We start from the raw sequence: 21,362 nt of genomic DNA, 5'->3' as shown, positions 1-21,362 counted from the left end.
TTTGGGGGATTTATTGAGTTTTATTGCATAAAATAATATATTAATTATCTAATCTATTACACATATTCATTTACAAAAAAAGGATCATTAATGAAAATAAATATTTCTGTGCAGTTTATTTGCACTGTCAAAGCAGGCAGAGAAATGCTGAGATCTATATACATGTAGGTTAATAAAAACACATTAAGTCACAGCCAAGACAACCTTCATGATGCAGACAGAAAGAGGCTGCTGCTTTCAAAGTCCTTGATCTGATACTAATTCACTGACTTACTTCCCAAGTATCATCACTCAACAAACCCACCATCATCGTTTCCCTGTATAATTTGCAGCACAGTTTTATGTACTCATTGCATTGTTAACATTTTCCATTCCACCCAAAAGGCTTCTCATGAAGATACATTAAAAATGTTTATCAACAAAGTTAGTAATAATGCTATATCAAAATTATTCACCTTCACCTTTGGCTGCACTTCACGTAGAAAAATATAAACGGTTTATAATAAGAAAATACATCATGTTGTTACAAAACTATTGCTTCAGAATATCACCAAAATACTTGTTTTCTTTGTAAAACATGATTCATTTGACCTTTCATGATTGCACAAGTTATTTTGGTTGTTTGAGTTCCCAGAGTCCTCTGTGGGAGGACAGGGGTAAAATGATATTAGTTAAAAGGCTAGAGGCAGATTTCAGGAGCATGTCCAACAAAGTAAAAAAGAAAAAAATGCTTTGGAGAGCTTTGTGTTTCAGGGATTTGGTCTGCAGCATTCAAAATACATCCCTTTTGTATCCTATATGCATTTTTTTTCCTTTTTTGCCAAATAAAAAGAAAATTAAAGTTTTAGCTTTTGGACGGAGAAATTAACAAATCATACCTCCAAAGACTACAACTGCTAGCAGATACCGGATGGTTTGGCATCTTCTTTCCAAACATTTTCTAAAATTGCAAAGCACAATCACCTTCATTCTTCTTTGGAATCCATTATTTAGTGTTTAAGGCCAAACAAAGTTTGAAATAATAATAGCCCTGAAGGTCAGTTGAGAAGTCTGGGTTGAAAGCAAAAACATTCGGGATTAGAGGCTAAACACAAGCAAGCTAATTGTTTGATTAAATAAATGTAGATATTATATCTTAAAATGCTACGTTCACGTCACATTCAGATTTTTGGGTTTCTACATTGGGTGCCAATATTAAAAAGGTACCTGGTCATTCACTAATATATGAATGGTATTATTTTCTTGAGAGTATTATTGCCTATTTAATTAGGAAATATATACAGGTATATATTAAACACTTTCCTCATTTACTATTCTAAAAAAAAAAGAAAAATTACAGTAGCATCCTTAAAGTAAAACTGAACAGATCTGTAGCAGAAATGTCCCATGTGTTTCTGATGTTGTTCAGCAAAAAGCCTGAAAGCACGGGCGGGCAGACGTACAGCACAAAGGCTTTGCATAAATGACCTTTGTGTAACGCTTTAGTAACATTTTATGAACCAATAAAGCTTGCTGTTGATTTGCTGAGTGCATTAGCAACGTGACGCTTTAATGCGTGACGCATTAATCACAGTTAATAAATTCAGTGCTTTATTGTTTCTAAACATGGTTTCATGACTGCACTCATGAGGTGCTATGTTTTTCACTCTTGTAAAGGCAACATAACTCTTTACAGTGAGGTTTTCTCAGTTCCCAGAAAATGTAGAAAATCTTCTCTTTAAAGAAGTATGAAATGTAAAATACTAACACTTAAACTCTTAAGAGATTTTAAATACGTCTTATGCAAAGCCTGAGATACGTTTGTAACACTGTAAAGGTTTCTTGGCTTTGATATTTAAGAGTAGTTGTGTATCGTCTAAAACAACCTGTTGTTCTTTGACCGAGTTGCATAAACATGAGCCAAATACAAAATCCTTTCAAGACGTGCATCACGTATATCCTCAAGTCACAAGAGCACCAGTTGATGCAAGATGAGTCACAGATGCAGTGTCTCGGTGTGAACGCATCAGCGTTGCTTTAAGTCACCTTTATAGTAGACTTATGGACGCAGAGTAGGGAGACATATGGCACACCAATGAAGGCCCATTTCTCACTGGGCCAGAACATGATGACGGGACCTCGCTCCGGTGCCTCGGTAGCAACATCAAAGTAGGCGAAGCAAACGCAACCCAAATAGGAAGCCAGACAGATGAGGATGTGCCTGTAAGAGCAAAATGATCACGAATAAGCCTAACCTCTGAAATGATTTACAGGCACAGCTGTAAAAGTTTAACAGTGTCTTGTTTTCCCTGAAACAAATCTGGGGAAACCTGCAGTCAGCTCAGACTGAAGAAGTCACTTGAATGAGTGACAAAAGGTTTCTCCCACTGAAAACGCTACATCCAGATGAACAGAATCAACTTTTTGGGATTTTTCCAACTACTTCTGCAGCCATGTGAAAAAAGAAAGTTTTCGCAGGACTCTATGCAGTTTGAAAAATAAAACATTAAAATAAGCAAACTTGTATGGCTTTCATAGGAATTCAGAGGGTAAGTAACAGTCAGGTTCTGGTAAACAATTGCACTTGATTAACTAATTACCAGTAAGTGTGAACACTTCTATAAAACCAGAAGTTTTGACAGTTTGCTGGTCTAAAACATTCAGGTATTGGTTCTCACAATGACAGCCAATTCACCTGAGACCATGCAGAGAAATTGCAAAATAACAACAGCTACATCTCAGAACCGCATTTAGCATATCACATGTTAAAGTTCAAGACATTATAATAATAATTATAATAATAATAATAACGTATACTTTATTGATCCCCGTGGGGAAATTCCTCTCTGCATTTAACCCATTCACTCTGTGAAGCAGAAAGTCCCGTATCTCAAAAAAGTCCATGACAGCATGCTGTGGCATGATCTTAAGAGAGCTGTGCATAAATACCCACAAACCTCAATTAAATAAAGGCACACTGTAAAGAACGCTAGGCCAAAGTTCCCCCACAATGATGTGAGAGGCTGATAAAGTCATACGGAAAACAAGTTATTCAAGTTAATGCTGAAAGGTGGTTTTTACAAATTTATATTTCACATGACTTAATTTCTCAAATTCCTCTTTTCTGTTTGATTTACCTTCAGTCTATTGAAGCTACTGCCTAGTTCCCCTGCCTGTTCCTCCTCATATAAAACACATAAATCACCTGAAATGAAAACTGGTTGACATTTTTTATTCATTTGTTTTAAGAAAAAAAGTATACAGTGCAACTGTAACTGTCTTGTAACACTTATTTTGCCTTTTAGTCTCACAGGATAAAATACACATTGTGAATAAATGATACCATTAACACCTTATACAGCACTGAGTTTGACTTTGAGTCGACTTTGAGCTTACCAAGCACAGTGTAGGTAGGGAAAGTTGACAGATGACCACACTTCGCAGAATATCCTGTCACTGATCCAGCAAAGCAGAGCCAGCGCCCACCAGATCCCTGAGATCAGGCCCAGCTTGAACACACGTGGGTTTTCACACCTGCGATGACACAGTGAAGAACAATGTGAGCCGTGAAAATACAAATGCAGCCAACTTGATGATTTATTCAGCATATAAATAGAAACAGTTCAATTTTGTTAAAATAGCAATACATTTCCTAGAATTACAGATTATATTGATTTTCTCAAAACAATCTGAAATATTTACTAAATAAATGCAATTAATCATATATGTAAAGTACATTGCTGCTAAACCCACGTTGGCCACTTGTGGGCAGCATATATATTCATCATTTATTCCTCTTCCTCTTTCACATCCAGACTATACAGACAAACATTAACATTTATTTTACCACATTTATTTTGAGGCACACGTTTGCATTTTTGTCTTAAAATAACTCCATTATCTAATATCTAGCTCTTCAGCTGCCAACTCTCCCAATGACATTCACTTACATAATCATTTAATCCACTGTAATATAAAAATACTACAAAATCATAGTGGAAATTTTCTCAGTTTTAGCAAACTAACATTAAAATACTGATCCTCATGTTTACATTTCTTTTTATCAATAAAATACTTCTGAAAATCTTATTTCTTGCCTAAAGAATCTTAAACCTCTGGGCCTCCTCACGCGGTCGCTTCCAGGATGTACTGGCCTTTTTGCCCAATTTTGGTGCTCTAAAAGCAGGAGGATTTTAATGGCAATGATGATTGCTCCAGCTAGATTTATCTGCAAATATCCTCATGGATACCCCTCTGACCTAGAGAGATGTGCTAATCCAGAGTGCCACTGCCAAACTATTCTTAGTCTTGCCCTCCTTAGGCACACCAGTCAGAGCCAGGCCAAACAGAGTGCAGAGACAAAGAGGGGGACACAGAAGCCTGACTGTGACTAAACGGCAGTTTGTCACCTGCCCTTAGGTCAGTGCATTTAATGGATTGGATTTATATAGTGCTTTTCAAGGCACCCAAAGCGCTTTACAATGCCACTATTCATTCACTCTCACATTCACACACTGGTGGAGGCAGCTACAGTTGTAGCCACAGCTGCCCTGGGGCAGACTGACAGACTGACAGAAGCGAGGCTGCCATATCCTGCCCTTCTGGCCAACACCGGTAAAGTGTCTTGCCCAAGGACACAACGACCAGGACAGAGAGCCCAGGGATCGAACCGGCGACCTTCTGGTTACAGATGCGATTCCCAACCCCCTGAGCCACGGTCGCCCATTTGATGAAGTCAAACCATTTAAGAAGCCTCTACCTTTGAGTCACCATTGTTTCAAGGTGACACGAATCCATGGATGACACAGAACCTTTCCAGCTCAGCAACATAACCGGATTGAGCTAAACGGCAAACATCACTCTCACGCAGAGGCTCAGGAATCTTTGTAAGCAGACTTTACACTGACAGTGAAAGCAGAGATTAGATTAATTAGCAGTCAGTTGCGATCACACTGACTGATAAAGGTGGTCTGGTCTCAGGGAATGTGGGAGTCATTCAAGCGAAAAAGCTCCGAAAGCTCTGACACCATGAATGTAACATTTGTCACTGACCTTCAGAGCCCCAAAACCATGTGGAGAACACTTATTTTTATTTAAACAAAAAGACACTTTTCCTATTTAATTAATTTACACTGTAATCATAAGCCTGTGGAAATGTGGAATTTGGCCAGTAAGGAATACTAAGGTTGCCAGCATTGGACAAAAGTACTAGACCACACCTCTTAACCTTTGAATTCAGGCATTTCATTCAGTCCCACTGTCATAGGTGTATAAAATCAAGCACCTGGCCATTCAATCTGCCTTTACACTTTGTAAAGATTGGTGAAAGAATGGGTTATTCTAAATAACTCACTGTATTTCAGCATGAAACTGTAATAGGATGCCACCACTGGATTAAGTCAACTCAGTTACGGAGCACGGCTGACGAGTGCTAGGGGGCATAGAGCACAAAAGTCGCAAACGCTCTGCTGACTCATTAAGTGCAGAGCTCCAGACTTTTTCTGGCATTAACATCAGCCCAAAAACTGTGTGCTGGGAGCTCCATGGCCGAGCAATTCCTGTAGATGTAACACGTCGGTGGACCCGTACATTTATCTGCATACTGTATGTTCAGAAGTGGATGACTCCCTGGAAGCAGTGAGAAATGGTGCTACATTTTTTATTTTTCTACATCTTTTATTTAAAAATAATAACAGCTACAGAAATTGCAAAATTTACCCATCACACCAGAATTAAAGATTTCTTATTTTAAAGTAAGTGCGCTGGTGACCTGAACTGGTAAACAGCCTCTATTACATAACTTGCCCAGAAAGAGGCAGGAAAAAAGGGTGTCACAGCTATGAACCGCCAACAGGAAGTACAAAAATAGATGGCCAGTGATGCATCTTCCCACTGGGAAGTGGGTCATTAAATTGTCATCAATACTGTAAAAACTGATTGTTCCAGTTAATCACAGAACACAAAAAGAGTGGCTATATGTCTTTATATTACAATTTAAGTGTCAAAGTGCTTAAAAAATATTAACTAATCGATAACTGTGAAGATGTGACGACAAGATATGTGAAAGCAAGAAAAGAAAGCTTAATATGGGGCTTATGCATTAAAAATGCACAGGCCTCAAAACAGTAAGTCAATGAAACAGACTAGAAAAACACCTGAGAGCACTGCTGGCAAAGGTAGAAAAAAACCTTCTGATTCATTAAATCAAAACTGGTGGAAAAATGATTATTTCTCTTCAGCTGCATGAATTTGTTCATAAAATGACCATAGAACAGGGGTTTCTATTCGTATATCTGCACGATTCGGTTCCCTATGGAAAAGAATTACCAAAGGAATATAAGAAATTTTATTCTGAGACTTTGTAATGATGAAAAATGAGCTACAGGAAGATCAGTAACCGATTAAAACTTAGAAGAAGCACAGATGGGCTAGTAATCAGGAAGTACAGGGGGAGACACAACACTGCTATTAGAGCCACTGTGACGTCCTAATGGAAATTATGCTGCACATAGTGCTTCAGTTGAATAACAAGCCTCTGAAAGACAGACAGGCGTGCCCTTCAGACTTGGCAGATTAGAGATTATGACATGCAGTGCAAAAAAAACCCAACAACAACCTCTGTGGATAGCATCATTTAAAAAGCAAACAAACAAACAAACTTACTTTCTGTCTAGCAAGATAAAAAACAAAAACACAAGAAGAAATTTACTGAACAATGGGGGAAAGTGCTTTCAAATGACATACATTATTAACACATTCCCTTGACAAATTAAATAACTGAAAATAAAATGTTTATTTCTAATACTTAGTTGAAAACCCTTTGCTGGCAATGACAGCCTAAAGTCTTGAAATCATGGACATCGCCAGATGTTGGTTCCCTCCGTTTTAATGCTCTGGCAGGCCTTTACTGCAGCAACTTGCTGCTTGTTGCTGTTTGTTTGTGGCCCTTTCTGTCCAAAATTTAATCTGCAACAAGTGAAATGCATGCTCGACTGTGTTAAGATCAGGTGACTGACTTGGATCTTCAAAAATATTCCACTTCTTTGCTTGAATAAACTCCTGGGTTTCTTTGGCTATATGTTTTAGGTCATGGTCCATCTGTATGGACCAACCAATTTGACTGGATTTAGCTGGATTTGAGCAGACAGCTTGTCTCTTAACACCCCAGAATTCATTTGGCTGCTTCTGTCCTGTGTCACATCATCAATAAACACTAGAGTCCCAGTGCAGCTGGCAGCCATGCACCCCAATGCCATCACACTGCCTCCGCTGTGTTTTACAGATGATGTGGTATGCTTTGGATCATGAGCTGTTCCACGCCTTCTCCATAATTTTTTCTTGTCATCATTCTCACCACTCTATTCTGATCTTGGTTTCATCTGTCCGAAGAATGTTTTTTCAGAACTGTGCTGGCTTTTTAGATGATTTTTAGCAATGTCCAATCTGGCCTTTCTGGGGGAGATGAGTGGCTTGCACCTTGCAGTGAACCCTCTGTATTTACTTTCACACAGTCCTCTTGGATATCAAAAGGTCAATCTCCCGAAGAGTATTGTACACCTGGTTGGCTGTTGTGAAGGAGTTTCTCTTCACCATGGGAATGATTCTGTGATCATTCACCAATGTTCTACTATTGTAGCAATTTCTGAGATGGGGTTTTTTTCTGTTTTCGCAGCGTAAGGATGGCTTGTTTCACCTCCATGGAGAGCTCCTTTGAAAACAAGGCCAAGTAGCTCTCCAGTTTCTACTGTCTGGTCACAGCAAAATCTTCTAAATACAAGAACTACACCTCAAATCAACTGCCCACACCTCCCAATGAAATTGAGTCAATTGTCCAATTACATTTGGCCCCTTTTAAAAAAAAAAAAAAAAAAAAAAAAGGGGTGGCACATGTTGAGGAGCTGAAACTCTTAAACCCTACATCCAATCTGAATGTGGATACCCTCAAATGAAAGCTGTGAGTCTACACATTATGTCCATGCCCATTATATAACTTTACTTAGAATATGCTTCAGTAAACAAGTAAAAAAAATGTGGCATTTTAATCATAAACATGGAGCAATAAAGCAGCAGCAAAGAGCAGCTATGAGAATCATCTCTAAGAAATCCCCAATAAACACTTTTTTAGTAGAAAAAAGAAAAGAAAGAGTAAATATTGAACTACTTACTTCATCATATGGACAGAACTATGCTCACTTCTGTTGTAAACCTTATACATCAAGTCAGTTGGCCTGAAATATTTTACATAAATTACTCTTATCGAGCAAACGCCCTTTCCTGCCAGCAAATATATGTTGACAAAAACGTCACCACATAGCCGGATATCTGGAAAACTGCTCCCATCAGCCAGGAGATTATAGAAGGATGTGAGATAAGATACATGACATTAGATTAGTGCTTCTGCTTTGAGAGAAAGTGCTGGGGAATCTGAGGAGTATAATTGTGGGAGGCAAAGATAAGGGTGGAGCCCTGATGTGACTCTCCTCGCACTCGACTGTACAAAACAGAGGTCTGTAGCATACGTGACACAAAGCTGGACACTAATTAAATTTATCACTCAAGTTTCAGCGACTCCCATTCCTGTGGATCGTTTCAAAGCTGATGAACAACTTTTTTTTTTTCCTAAATATGGACCAAAATTACTTGGCTGAACCTTGTTGACTCTTTGCCACAAATAAAATAGGTCTTTCTTGTTAATGAGACGTTCAGTCTCAATGGGACTAAAGGTTAAATAAATAAAGATAAAACCTCTCTAGTACAGGGCGGAACCTCTGCTTGAAAGAAAACGGTTAGTAGAAAGGTATACCTAATAAAGTGGTCATAAATAACACTGAAGCTTCAATATGTGGAGTCAAAACACCAGTGGGTGACTTCACGGTGCCTACATCCATCTTGTAACAGAAACAGGATGCTTTTATTTCCTCCCCCAAGCATGTTACTATTTAACCTTATTATCTGTGATATGTTCCATGAGCTGTTTCACATACATCAAATTCATAATAAGATCTTAAAACTTACTATAATACTAACAATGTTCTCCATCACGCTCAGTGTACATTGCATACGTAACTTTGCAGTCACTAAAAATTGTGTCCATGATGGAATTTTCTTCTACACCCCACTTTAAAACAAACGCTGCAGGCTAGTTATAATAGTATTAAAGTATCCAGTTTTGTAATTTTATATACTTCCTCTGCATGCTCACAGTTGACTCACAGAACATGTTGTTCTTGCTGGCCTGAAAGTTGACTTGGATTGAAACCAACAACTAAGTTTTCTGTCCTTTCTGAGGGCAAAAGTCCATCAGTCGGGGCAACAGGAACTCTCTCACACTTGGAACAACAAAAACAAGCAGTTTCAATGGATGACTGGCACTGGCAGTAATGTGAAGAATTACTAACAGGTTGAACAATAGATGAATTTTGGGGACTGATGGTGTTGAGTAAGGGTTATGGGAAACGGAAGCAACGGAACATACGTCCACGTTACTGTGACGGCTAGGAAGCATTAAGGACACAAACACGCAGAAAAACAGAGTGAAAGGCTTGTTGTGCTTTCAGGAACTTTCTTCCACATAATAAGTTTGGAACAGACACACCAGACAGTACAAAAAGGTGAAAGGTGGCATGTTAACAATGCACCGACTTCACTATTTGATTTCTGTTATTTAAACAGTTCAAGACTTAAAGAGGTGATAAAGCACATTGTTGATAAGTCAGGTTATCATACTTCCCATGCATCAACTCTGGAACATTTCCCTGCCTATAAAGGCATGACTGAAACAAAGCCAGAGACTTCATAGAGGACTGCTGGTTTACATTATTTGGGGCTGATAAAAATTAATTTTTTGTGATTTATGCTACATCCTTTGATGCTGCAGTCGCTTCTTATTTACCGCCAATGTTATTTCCAGTTGGGCACATACCAGGCGTTTCCGCCAAACAAACCTCTGCCAATAGCCTGATCTACAGCCATCCTGTGAGTCACTATCCGATTGTTCAGTGATGACGCGACGAATCCTACTTCCGGGCCTAAAGTAGTCTGCGTTTAATATGGCTTTTGTGTTGTTAACATGTTTAATGTTATGTATTTTCTTCTATTTGATCTCAAAAAGCTCCTAAAACAGTCAGTGATCACTGTTGACCTCCCTCGGCTTTTATTACCACTAATCATTTATTTAAGCTCAGTTTTTAAAACCTTAGGATGTAACTACAGCCCAGCCCATGCAGCAGTATATGAATGACTAACCTCGTATTGTGGATGGATTATCTCAGTTGTTCTCCTGGCTGAAGTTTGGTCCTTTTACAGCATCCTGCCATGCGATTACATTTGTTCCTGACCACCGAGAACACTCATGTTAACTTTTATCGAGTGGGAAAAAAGTTAGCTTGTTTATATTATGCTAACATAGCTGTGTTGCTAGCGGTCACGTAGCACATCATTATATACCAGCTAGCCCAACTTCAGTAACCCTACAAACGTCACTGCTGTTTAGCTCCTCCCCTTTGTGAGTGTGGCCGCTTCATCTCTTTGCTCTTGAATGCTTTGCTTCTTATATTGATTTTTATTGATTTTTATGCTGATTTTTTCCCTTTTTTCCGTGTGAGCTTACCTGCGATAACTTCTGGACACTTGTAGATCATTAGGACTAGAGTGTTCTTAACAGAAACAGCAACATTTTATGGTTACCTTGTCCTCAGCGCTCCGTGTGTCTGTGGCCTAGACACAGCTGAAGCCTGATTACAGCGTCTGGGCACCGAGCAGCCTCAATAGCCTGGAAAGGTGCTAACCGCTAGGCTAACTAGCAACAAGATGCCTTCCCTCTCCACAGATGACTACCACAGCCTCCTGCAGAAGATTGCAGTACTGGAGACAAAAATTCATCGCTTAGAAGTAAACGTGGAGGTAAATGGACTGTGTGGAAATGAAAAACAGCCATAATGCTCGGGTCTTATTTTCTACAGTTGACAGGCTAACAAACCCTCCTGTGTCAGTGGCAGCTGAACTTCATTCGACCATGGCCTGCAATGACTTTGCCAAATTCTTCACTGAAAAAATCCAAAAAATTAGACAAGCAATTGGTACATCAACAGCAGATCCAGGATATGTACTGTGTCCACCAAAAAACTGTTTAAACACCATGAAACAGTTTCAACCTATTAACAGCAAAGACCTGGAGGACATCTTAGGTAAACTGAACTCCTCCTCCTGCTGTTTTAGATGTCCTGCCAACAAGTTTTTTCAAAAAGGTCTCAAAGACTTTAGAGTCAGACCTGTTACAGATCGTCAACTTTTCTTTATTATCAGGTGTGTTTCCAGAATCACTAAAAACTGCTGTAATCAAACCTATACTGAAAAAGGACAATCTTGACAAGACACAAATGAACAACTACAGGCCGATCTCAAATCTCCCGTTTTTAAGTAAGATCATTGAAAAAGCAGTTTCTCAACAGCTCAGTTACTTCTTAAAACAGAATAATTGCTACGATGCCTTCCAGTCAGGTTTTAGACAGAACCACAGCACTGAAACCGCTCTGACCAAAGTGTTTAATGACATATGTCTGAATACAGACAGTGGAAAAATGTCAGTCCTAGTTTTACTGGATCTCAGTGCAGCATTTGATACAGTTGACCACAACATATTACTCAAACGACTGGAGAACTGGACAGGTCTTTCAGGAACTGTACTAAACTGGTTCAAAACTTCACATCTGAGCAGACAAGTATCACATGTGGAGTTCCCCAAGGTTCCATCTTGGGACCCCTTCTGTTTAACATCTACATGCTCCCACTGGCACAGATTATAAACAACAACAAAATAAACTATCACAGCTATGCAGATGACACACAAATATATATCACAATGTCACCAGGAGACCGAGGCCCTGTACAGGCTCTTGGTAAATGCATTGAGGAAATCAATGACTGGTTGTGCCACAATTTTCTCCAGCTAAACAAAAACAAAACTGAGGTAATAGTCTTTGGCGCCAAAGAAAAACGATTACAGGTCACCAGAGAACTTCAATCTATACATCTAAAAACCACAAACCAGGCGAGAAATTTGGGTGTAGTGATGGATGCAGACCTAAACTTAGAAAAACACATTAAGACAATAACAAAGTCAGCTTACTATCACCTCAAGAATATATCAAGGATAAAAGATCTGATGTCTCAACAGGACCTGGAAAAACTAGTCCATGCATTCATCTTTAGTAGGCTTGATTACTGTAACAGCATCTTTACAGGTCTACCTAAAAAAATCAGTCAGACAACTACAGCTCATTCAGAACTCTGCTGCTCGAGTCCTCACTAAGACCAAAAAAGTGGACCACATCAGTCCAGCTCTGAGGTCCTTACACTGGCTGCCTGTCCGTCAGAGGATAGACTTTAAAGTTCTGATGCTGGCCTATAAAGCTCTGAATGGTTTAGGACCAAAATACATCAATGACCTCCTGACCCAGTATGAACCATCCAGATCCCTCAGGTCATCTGGATCCGGTCTTTTATCAGTTCCCAGAGTCAGAACCAGACACGGAGAAGCTGCATTCAGCTTTTATGCTCCTTATATCTGGAACAAACTCCCAGAAAGCCTCAGATCAGCTGAAACACTCAGTTTATTTAAATCCAGGTTGAAGACTCACCTGTTCTCAGCTGCATTTGAATAAAGCACCAAATCCACACTTTAAGCTTAAATTTCAAAACTTACATTTAACTACTGATTTTATCTACTGTTCTGATTTTATCTGTTTTGATTTTATATACTGTTGTTTGTTTGTTTGTTTGTTTGTTAATTAGTTAGTTAGTTTATTTGCTTGTTTTAATCTATTTTAAATCATGCTTTTTATTTGTTCTTGTTTCTAATGTCTCTGTAAAGCACTTTGAATCACCTTGTTGTTGAATTGTGCTATACAAATAAACTTGCCTTGCCTTAGTTTTCCGTCTTCATTTATGTTGGAAGTGATAGCAGAGCTGAACGTTTTAATTTGTTTCCAAAACTCCGCAGTCAGGACATGCTATATTGTATTTAGATAGAAGCTAGCGAGCTAACTCCCTGCTAACTTCTAACTCCATTAAATGTCATAAATTCCGTTTTCATGGATGCCTGGATGCTAAACTCAGTTGTTACACCTGGTAGAGCAGAACGCTGATCATTTTATTAAAGATGAAAGACTTTAGACAGTTTTTCAACTCTCAGTAATGCCACAGTGATCGTTTGATATATGGACCTGCAGCGGAGTTTAGGTCCAGACACTGCTAGTGACGTCAGACTGAACAACCGGATAGAAGACGACAACATTTAGGTGGGTGCTAAGTAACGTGATTGCATTAAACCGAAACATATAAAACAATCCAAAGTTTCAGCACTGCTGGACTTTCTCACTTTTAAGTGAGACTCAGTTATGTTGGGGAACGAGAACTAAATCATTGACTTCACATGGTTTGCGTTGACTTTCACGGAAAAAAAAGAGTCTTCATCACCACAGAAAGCTGCTTTAGAGCCGAGCCACTCATATTTCTGTTAGAATAAAACTGTAACTTTCACTAACAAAGCAGGCTGTCAGAGGGAGGGGGACAATAGCTGCCTAGTACAAGACGCATACAGCGCATGCCACAGGCAGTTACGTTTTCCAGCAACGCAGAGCAGGTTTCAGCTTTTAACACACATATTTTAGAAATCCCCATAAATTCCTAACAGAAAAGTTAGCCTGTATAGTGAAATTCTATCAACTTTCCTGCAGCTGAAGTAGTGTACACTCGAAACCACCCAAACAGAACAGTTATCAGAATACTTTAATAATTCTTAAGGAAATTATGTTGGTTACAAGAAGAATAAAAGAATAAAAACAATAAGAATAAACCAAAATACCTATTAAGCTGGAAGACAATCAGAGTGAGTATATTTCAGGAGGTTTTGAGATTCAGGCTACGTCCACACTAGCCCGGATAGAATTGAAAACGGCGTTTTCATCTGAAAACACTCCGCGTCCACACTAGCGTTTTCAGTCATTTTCACAGAGTTGCGTGCCTACATTGAAACGGCTGAAAACGCTTACGTTCCAGTACTGCGGATGCGTGAAGCGCAACAAGATTCGACCTGCCTCTGTCTGCTACTTATTTACTTTCCGGCTCTTTGAAACGTCGCGGCAAAATGTTGAGGAAAAGCACCGAGTTTTTTAAATGGACTAACAATGAGGTGGAGTTGTTGCTGCGAGTAACACAAAAGCATAAAGTTGCAACTGCGAGTGAGAGTTAAAAAATTTGAAGAAAAGTTATCTGGAGCATGTACAGACTGATATTAATCTTTAATAGGGCTTGAGAGCAAACAAAACAACAATGCCCTACACTATCTTAGTTTAATTGGTCACACGACTGCATCACATGACTAACATGCTCATCATTTTAGAAAGTCTCCATTTTGGCTGTCCACACTGCGACGCGAAAGCACCGTTTTCAAATGTTTTCCCATGAGCCAAAACGCTGTCTCAGTGTGGACAGGAGGCCAAAACGGAGAGAAAACTAAACGCATTAGTGTGGACGTAGCCTGAGACAGGATTTCAAAGTGGAGAGAGAGAGAGCAAAGCTTTCCACTTCCAGGGGTTTGTTTTTGTGATACTATCCCCACTGAGCAAATGTGGCCCTTAGTGACATTTTAAGCCTTTTGGCAGTGATCTTTTGTGTGTGAGTGCATGTTTTTAAGTGTTTTTCAACTGGACATGACTAGTAAGGGTTAGATTTGATTGAGAATAAGACTATGACATTGCACACATAACTAGGCCCTTAGAGATACTCTGCTTTATCATGAGAGACACTCAGGAAGGCACCATAATTTGCTAAATAACCATCAAGCTGTGTGAAAGGAGACTTCAAACTAGTGGCTGAGACCACAAACCCATTAGGAACATGTGGTCATTAGTTGTGTGAGCAGTAAGATCATTTTCTCACAGACTTCTGCACAATCACACATCTTTTTATAAATCACCCAACAGATTCACCACCTGCTTCCTGTAAGGGGTTTATAAAAATAAACTTTTACTTTACTTACTTTAGGTTTAAAATTTTCTGCATCGTCTTCCCTCTTTTGATGCTCAGAGCATGTCCACATTTGATACATAGTCCATGTAGTTTACTCAGTGTGCCACTTCTGGCTCAGACCTACTCGGCTACTTACACTCATCTATGCTGTTTAAACAAACACACACACAGTCATACTCTTCCGTCTTACCTTTTCAGCTCAGTAATGAGCAGCACGGTACATGGGATTCCCAGAGTCATCAGTGACAGCGAGTTGACAACAGGTTTCACAAAGGCCAGCCCCGTGGTGATCCCTGATAAGATGCCGATGACCACTTTGAATCTCGACCTAGATGGATTAATGAACAAAACAGACAGATATTGCTGCAATACTCCATGAACATGATTGTAAGATACAGAGGGAGTGTTTGGATGACTCAGATGTGCTCCAGAAATTATTATGACCCACTTAAGGTGCACATAACAAACAAGCTCAGCTCTAATCAAAAGGCTGGGCAAAACAAGTAGCAGCCTGAAGTGAGAGCAAGCAGCTGTGACAGCTTGGTGACAATGCAAGGAGAAGTAAAGACATGTGATGCAGCTTTTACTGGTGTCAGCTATCTTAGAAAGGACTATTATTAAACAGGAGTGTCACAGCAGCTGAGATATCATGTGACAACAGTGAGCTAAATGTACTAAATGCATATGCTACATATTTGACCATGTGGGAAAAAAAATGTTTGCCCTGCCTTGCACGGGACAAACCTACACTGTATCTGCTTTAGTGTTTATTCTTAATTATTGCCACTACCATCAGATGCCACCAGCTGTGAGTAATTCCAGTCAGAGCTAAACACTTTTAGCTGCTTGAATGATAATTAAGAGTTAAGAGCATGAAGGATAGGCCTCAGGCCTGATTACTGGTAGAGCTTCTGAATTAAGAAATCACTTAAACAGAACCTGTCTGACAAAATGAAGTACTGGTAGGCTAAACAAGCTCAAAAGCAGCAGGACAATAATCTAAAACACACCAGCAAGTTCACCTCTGAATGTCTCAAACAACCCCAAAATGAAGGTTTTGGAGTGGCCTAGACAAGGGCTGCACCTTAAATCTGATTGAGTTGCTTTGACATGACCTTAAACCATGCTCGAAAATCCTCCAGTGTGACTGAATTAAAACAATTCTGCAAAGACGAGAGGGCCAAAATTCCTCCAAAGTGATGTAAAAGACTGTAACTTTGTTTGATGATGGGAAACATTTTATTGTGCCAAATATTGCAGAAAAAGAAAACCCAATTAGGAAAGGAGTAAATAGTTTTTCACAGGACTACATATCTACACATGCACATAGTTTAAGCTCTTTTTTTACAATAATAATAATAAATAATAATAATAATTGTTGTTATCAACATACCGATCCCTCCTGAATATCCTGGGTAAATACCTCTTTGGAAACCACATGGCTATGGCACACATGAGCACCCATAATATGGCTAGCTCGTCCAGCATTTGGCCAAGAAAGCTGAGGGTGGCATGAAAATAAGTCGATCCAATACCTTGGAGAAAGGAAGAGACACAGAAGGACAGTGATAGATGTTTAAGTTTTGTATTCAAAGGGCAGGATAAATGAGACAGTCTGTGTTTTGTTACGTGCTCCCTCTCTCTTTTATAACATCAGAACATAACTGAGAATAGCAAACGTAGAGTTAAAATATTCCCCCTCTAAAACGACGTGTTCAAAACAATAACCGAAAAACGGAGCACAGTTGGAACGCCACAATCATCACACATCGAACAGGACCGGCTGTTATCTACGATGGGAACTTTGAAAGCCGTTTTCAAGCTGCTAAACATGTGGGTTTCAAGTTATTGTGCAAATGTTTGCCAAATGTTTTATGAGGAAAGGCAGTCATTGTGTAACAGTGAATGTAAAGGCCTCTTTTGTTGGCCTTTAATTTGCAAAGTTATTTAGAAATGAAGCCTTGAAATGCTGCAGAGACATGCAGCAGTCACTTTCCCCTCCTTGTTTATCACGGTAGAACAGACTTTTTATTATCAGGTGCAACATTTCAGCAGACTTCTTATCAAATGTTGCTCCCACAGTTGTTACTAATCGTGAAAACCTGCCATGGTTCTCAACCTAGGCATGAGAATGAGCCATTCAACAAAAGACTTAAAGAAGCATTCATGTAAATGAATCAGCAGCTACTTCATAATCAGTCAAGCAAAGAAAAAAATGGCTAACTGAGGAGTGTTAATTGGATATAACAGATATTTGCATAAAGATGAAATGATTAAAAAAAGCAAAAATAGCTCTTTTTTTTAAAGACTGGTCCTTTTTTCCATTAAAACTAAAAGTAGAATCCAGGTTCTTTGTGACTTGACAGGATATGAATATGTTGCCTTCAGCTCAGTGAGGGGTAGGGCTGTGCGATATGACCAAAATCTCATATCCCGATATAAGAATTCTATCGTCCGATAACGATATAAATCACGAAAATGTAACATTTTCTGTCAATTCTGTGAATCTCTGGCAGCTCGTCTTGCCGGACGTGTTTCTAGCTGCGCGTCATGTAGCTGGAGTCGAGTGTTTTAACCGATGTATGAAACTATACATTTTTAGACACAAGTTGTGAAGGCCGCCGTTTTCTTTGTGAGTATTTATTACACGGCGTGCTGCGGGGAAACGCCTGTTCTAACGTTTGAGTCTAAGGTCTATTTATTAGAACCTGGCGGCTCTTTTTTAATACTCATCTGTAAATAATCTGCTCTTTCACGTGATTCAGTTTATTTTGAAAAGTCTCAACAGGATCTTGAGCTTTATTGTGAAAGGTTATGTGGAACATAAACAAGCGGACACACGATGGTGTTACCGTCGTTGTTGCTAACCACAACGCATAAAAACAGGCGCTTGTCCGTCAGTAGTGTGGTTATATAAAATATAAGAGAAAGAGAGAACTTTAAGAAATTAATATAGCCACTACAGTGACCATCAGAACAATGAAAAAATATTGCCGTAAACAGTTTATTTTGCAACACCACGAAACAAACGATAGCGTAAAATGAATCGAACAGCCCTAGTGAGGAGTGTAATTTCTTAATTCAAAGCCTTAATTTACACGTTCTTATTTTTGATCTGCTGACAGGTCAAAATATGGATGCAAAGTAGCCAAACTATATTTGCACACACTGCTGAGGCTAAGGTGAAATAAAAAGGAGCTGGATGTTGTTTTTGAACTAGAAACTATAGGCTTGCTTTTCTATTCGAGTCAAAGTTCATCATAACTGCTGAAACAGAGGAAACGGCATGAAACCATGTGACCCGTTGCTGGCACTGGCTTTGTTTTAAAAAGCCTCCAGAATCAAAGAAAAGAAAATGGATACAGTCCAAGATACACAGATAAGGATTTATGGTATGGCAACATGTATGGACCAAGAATGTTCAACTGTCTAAGAGGCTCCAACAAAGCCAGGAGACTGCGTTTATTTCCCTTTACATTGGACCACACATGGGCCACAGAGGAAAACACCCAGCTCGAGTTCTTTAAATCTGACAGTTATGCAAATCTTTTTCAACTACTTTTTTTTTCCGGACACCCACCAAGGTCACCTCCTTGGAACAGAGGTTGGGTTGCTCTCGGGTTATCTTTGCTGACAGGGCAATCCGAGTGTTTGCAAAACAGCATCGATGGGGAAAGGCTCTCTATTGAACTGTGTAGATGAAGAAGCACCATTAAAGGCCTAAATATTGAATGGGACATAATGAATTCAAAATCAATCTAAAGATGGTGATAGAGGCCACAGCTGAGAAACTGTGCACCCCAACAGTGCCACTGCAGTACAAGTGTATACAGATCACTCCTTTGGTCTAAAACCTGGAAACTAGTTCAAATTAAATGTCCATCGTAACTGCCTAGAGACCAAGTCGACATACTTTAACCTTCTGGTTTGTACTAGTTAACAGTGCAAACCCCTCAGATACTTTGCTTACTCTCATAAAAAATAAAGGAAAAAAATAATATTTTTTGCTGTGAATAAAGTCCTACAGGAATACACAATTCTTTTTGAAATTGGTTTGTGTAAGGACTATTTACTCAGTCCCTTTACTTACACATTCATTTGACCCGTTTTGACAGCAGTAAAAATACCTCAAATGGCCTTATTTACCTTCAAATTTGATAACTTTTGGCATCTGCACAATGATAGTAACGATGATCAACTCAGTTCAAATATATTTAGATGAATATGGCTGTTACATTTTTGTGTCTTGGGTAAAACTTGACATGAGTGTGAGATATTGGATATTTTTTTCCATAAACAAATGTTGTAAAACCTAAACAAAAATTAATAAACAAAAATAACAAAACACTGTCTGCTCTCTAATACACAAAGTAAGGATCAGGCATACATTTATAAATGCCAAATACTATATGTATACTATGAAGAAGGTGAATATGAAGAGTATGTTAGGGTTAACAACTTAGCACTTAATCTAATGCAATCTGATGTAGCAGCCCAGCTATAAAGGCCTCCTTTATGAATCCTATAATGATCCTTTTCTTTTTACAGTCATAGCAGTGTTAGTGGCACTTATGTACTCAACTGAATTATGCTGATGTGCTTTTCTAGTGAGTCTCCTTATGTATGCAAAAAGTGCAGTGCACTACCTCTATCAACAAACCCACATATAAAGCCAAAAAATGGCAACGATCAAACAAGGAGCCCTGCAACAGATGGTCAGGCCCCCACGCAGATCCTTGATCTCAACATCTCAGAGTTTGAGATTAAGGAAGAGACAGACTAAACAACAGAAAACTGGCAAATCTTCCCAAGATGCCTGACAACTGGTGATCTGTATGACATCCACTATTTTATTTATTTATTTGAAGCCTCCCTATCTGACGCTTGCTTTATGTACCACGTGTATAGATGAGAAATGAAAAATAAATAAATAAAAATGAAGGGTTAAGAGAGGTCAGCAGCCAACTTACCGACCACAACTAGCAGTATCCATATGAGGTAAATCCCACTGTTGAAATGTTTTGCATATTGGCGGAACAGGCACATTAGTATCGGCGGCAAAACAAAAAACAAAATGTTGCTGATCTGAAATGATAAACAACAGAAAAGTCTTTGTCACTGATCCCGCAGCAAAGAGCCAGCAATGCCCGTCAAAAGTTGATCAGTGTGCGGGCCTCGGTGGCTGTGCAGAAACTGGCATGCAAAACCTGTAAACTGCTACTAACAATACATATCATGATGCTGAAGCTGAAAAGCAGCCAGAATGCTCAGCTAAGCAGTCGTTAACCTGGGAAGTAAATGGTAAATGGCCTGTATTTGTATAGCGCAAAGAAGCCATTAAACTACAAAAGAAAGAAAGGAAAGGGGAGTAAAACAAAACAAGCAGTGCAACGGAGACAACAGCAAGAAGAGGAAATGCAGAAAGGCTTTGACTGTAAACAAAACTGTAATGTGCAAAATAGCGAGAAAAACAACAACAACAACAAGCCCCATTCTCAGAACCGACCGTGTTGTAAAACTCAGCGATGCTGGGGTAAATAAGGTAATTGCCTTCACACCAGTCCACCTCGGAGCTACCAGCCTGCAACTGGTCCCAAAACATCACATTAACGTTACTCATGTCTGAACTAGTTCTGTCGGATGGACAGCGCCGAGCAGACAGCACATAAAACAACCGAGGGGGGGAAAGTCGCTATCCGTCGGCTCGCTGGCTGCACGCTAGATCCTAACGTCCGAGTCGTGGCACGTATCGGCCACTCGAGCCTGTGACACACTGGGGAAATCGTTATGGAGCTGCATTTTGAGAACGTCCTTCTTCCACAAAGCCTCCTGCTCGTCGTGACGCTCTGCTTCGTCCACTGACAGCTGCTCAGTCCGCGACTCAAAGAGTGCTCAGGCTGCAAGAGAAGTCACTCCTGCCTGCTTCCTTCTTCGGTCAAACGTAGGTCAGGAAGGAAGAGTTTACTTATTTTTGTCACGGTAATTTAAAAAAAAAAAAGAGTAGTGGGGGGAGATACTTAAAGTTTGTATGTTCAAGTCAGCAGTAGTCAAAGAATACTTTTTTCTTTCTTTCTTTCTTTCTTTCTTTCTTTCTTTCTTTCTTTCTTTCTTTTGTTTTTGCTGTCTCTAAAACAGAATTACAGTTAAGATCTCCAAATTTCGATTTTCTCGAGAATACTGAATGACAATAATACATTTCTACCCTTTTCCCTTCCATAAACAAATCGAGCTTTCCTTTTTTTCCTATTTTTTTTAATTTTGACTTATTTCTATCTGTTTTGTTTTTTATTAGCAACAAGCTTCCATACCAAACTGAACCAAATCCACAGCTTTATTGTTCTTTAAAAATAGAC

At 39.2% G+C, this 21,362-nt stretch overlaps 1 protein-coding gene across 1 annotated transcript; it reads right to left on the bottom strand.

Moving 5' to 3' along the window:
- acer2 (alkaline ceramidase 2) lies at positions 1-20,857 on the bottom strand. The gene is made up of 6 exons (XM_026171115.2): positions 20,516-20,857; positions 19,980-20,094; positions 16,403-16,544; positions 15,200-15,337; positions 3,376-3,513; positions 1-2,200 (listed from the first exon to the last, which is right to left on the bottom strand). Exons 1-6 carry the CDS (start codon positions 20,627-20,629, stop codon positions 2,017-2,019), a joined length of 831 nt encoding a protein of 276 aa, XP_026026900.1. The 5' UTR covers positions 20,630-20,857; the 3' UTR covers positions 1-2,016.
- Positions 20,858-21,362: the final 505 nt, after the last annotated feature.

The sequence above is a fragment of the Astatotilapia calliptera genome, chromosome 6, assembly GCF_964374335.1.
Source record: "Astatotilapia calliptera chromosome 6, fAstCal68.1, whole genome shotgun sequence".
NCBI lineage: Eukaryota > Metazoa > Chordata > Actinopteri > Cichliformes > Cichlidae > Astatotilapia > Astatotilapia calliptera.
This window is presented reverse-complemented; position numbering and strand designations above follow the sequence as displayed.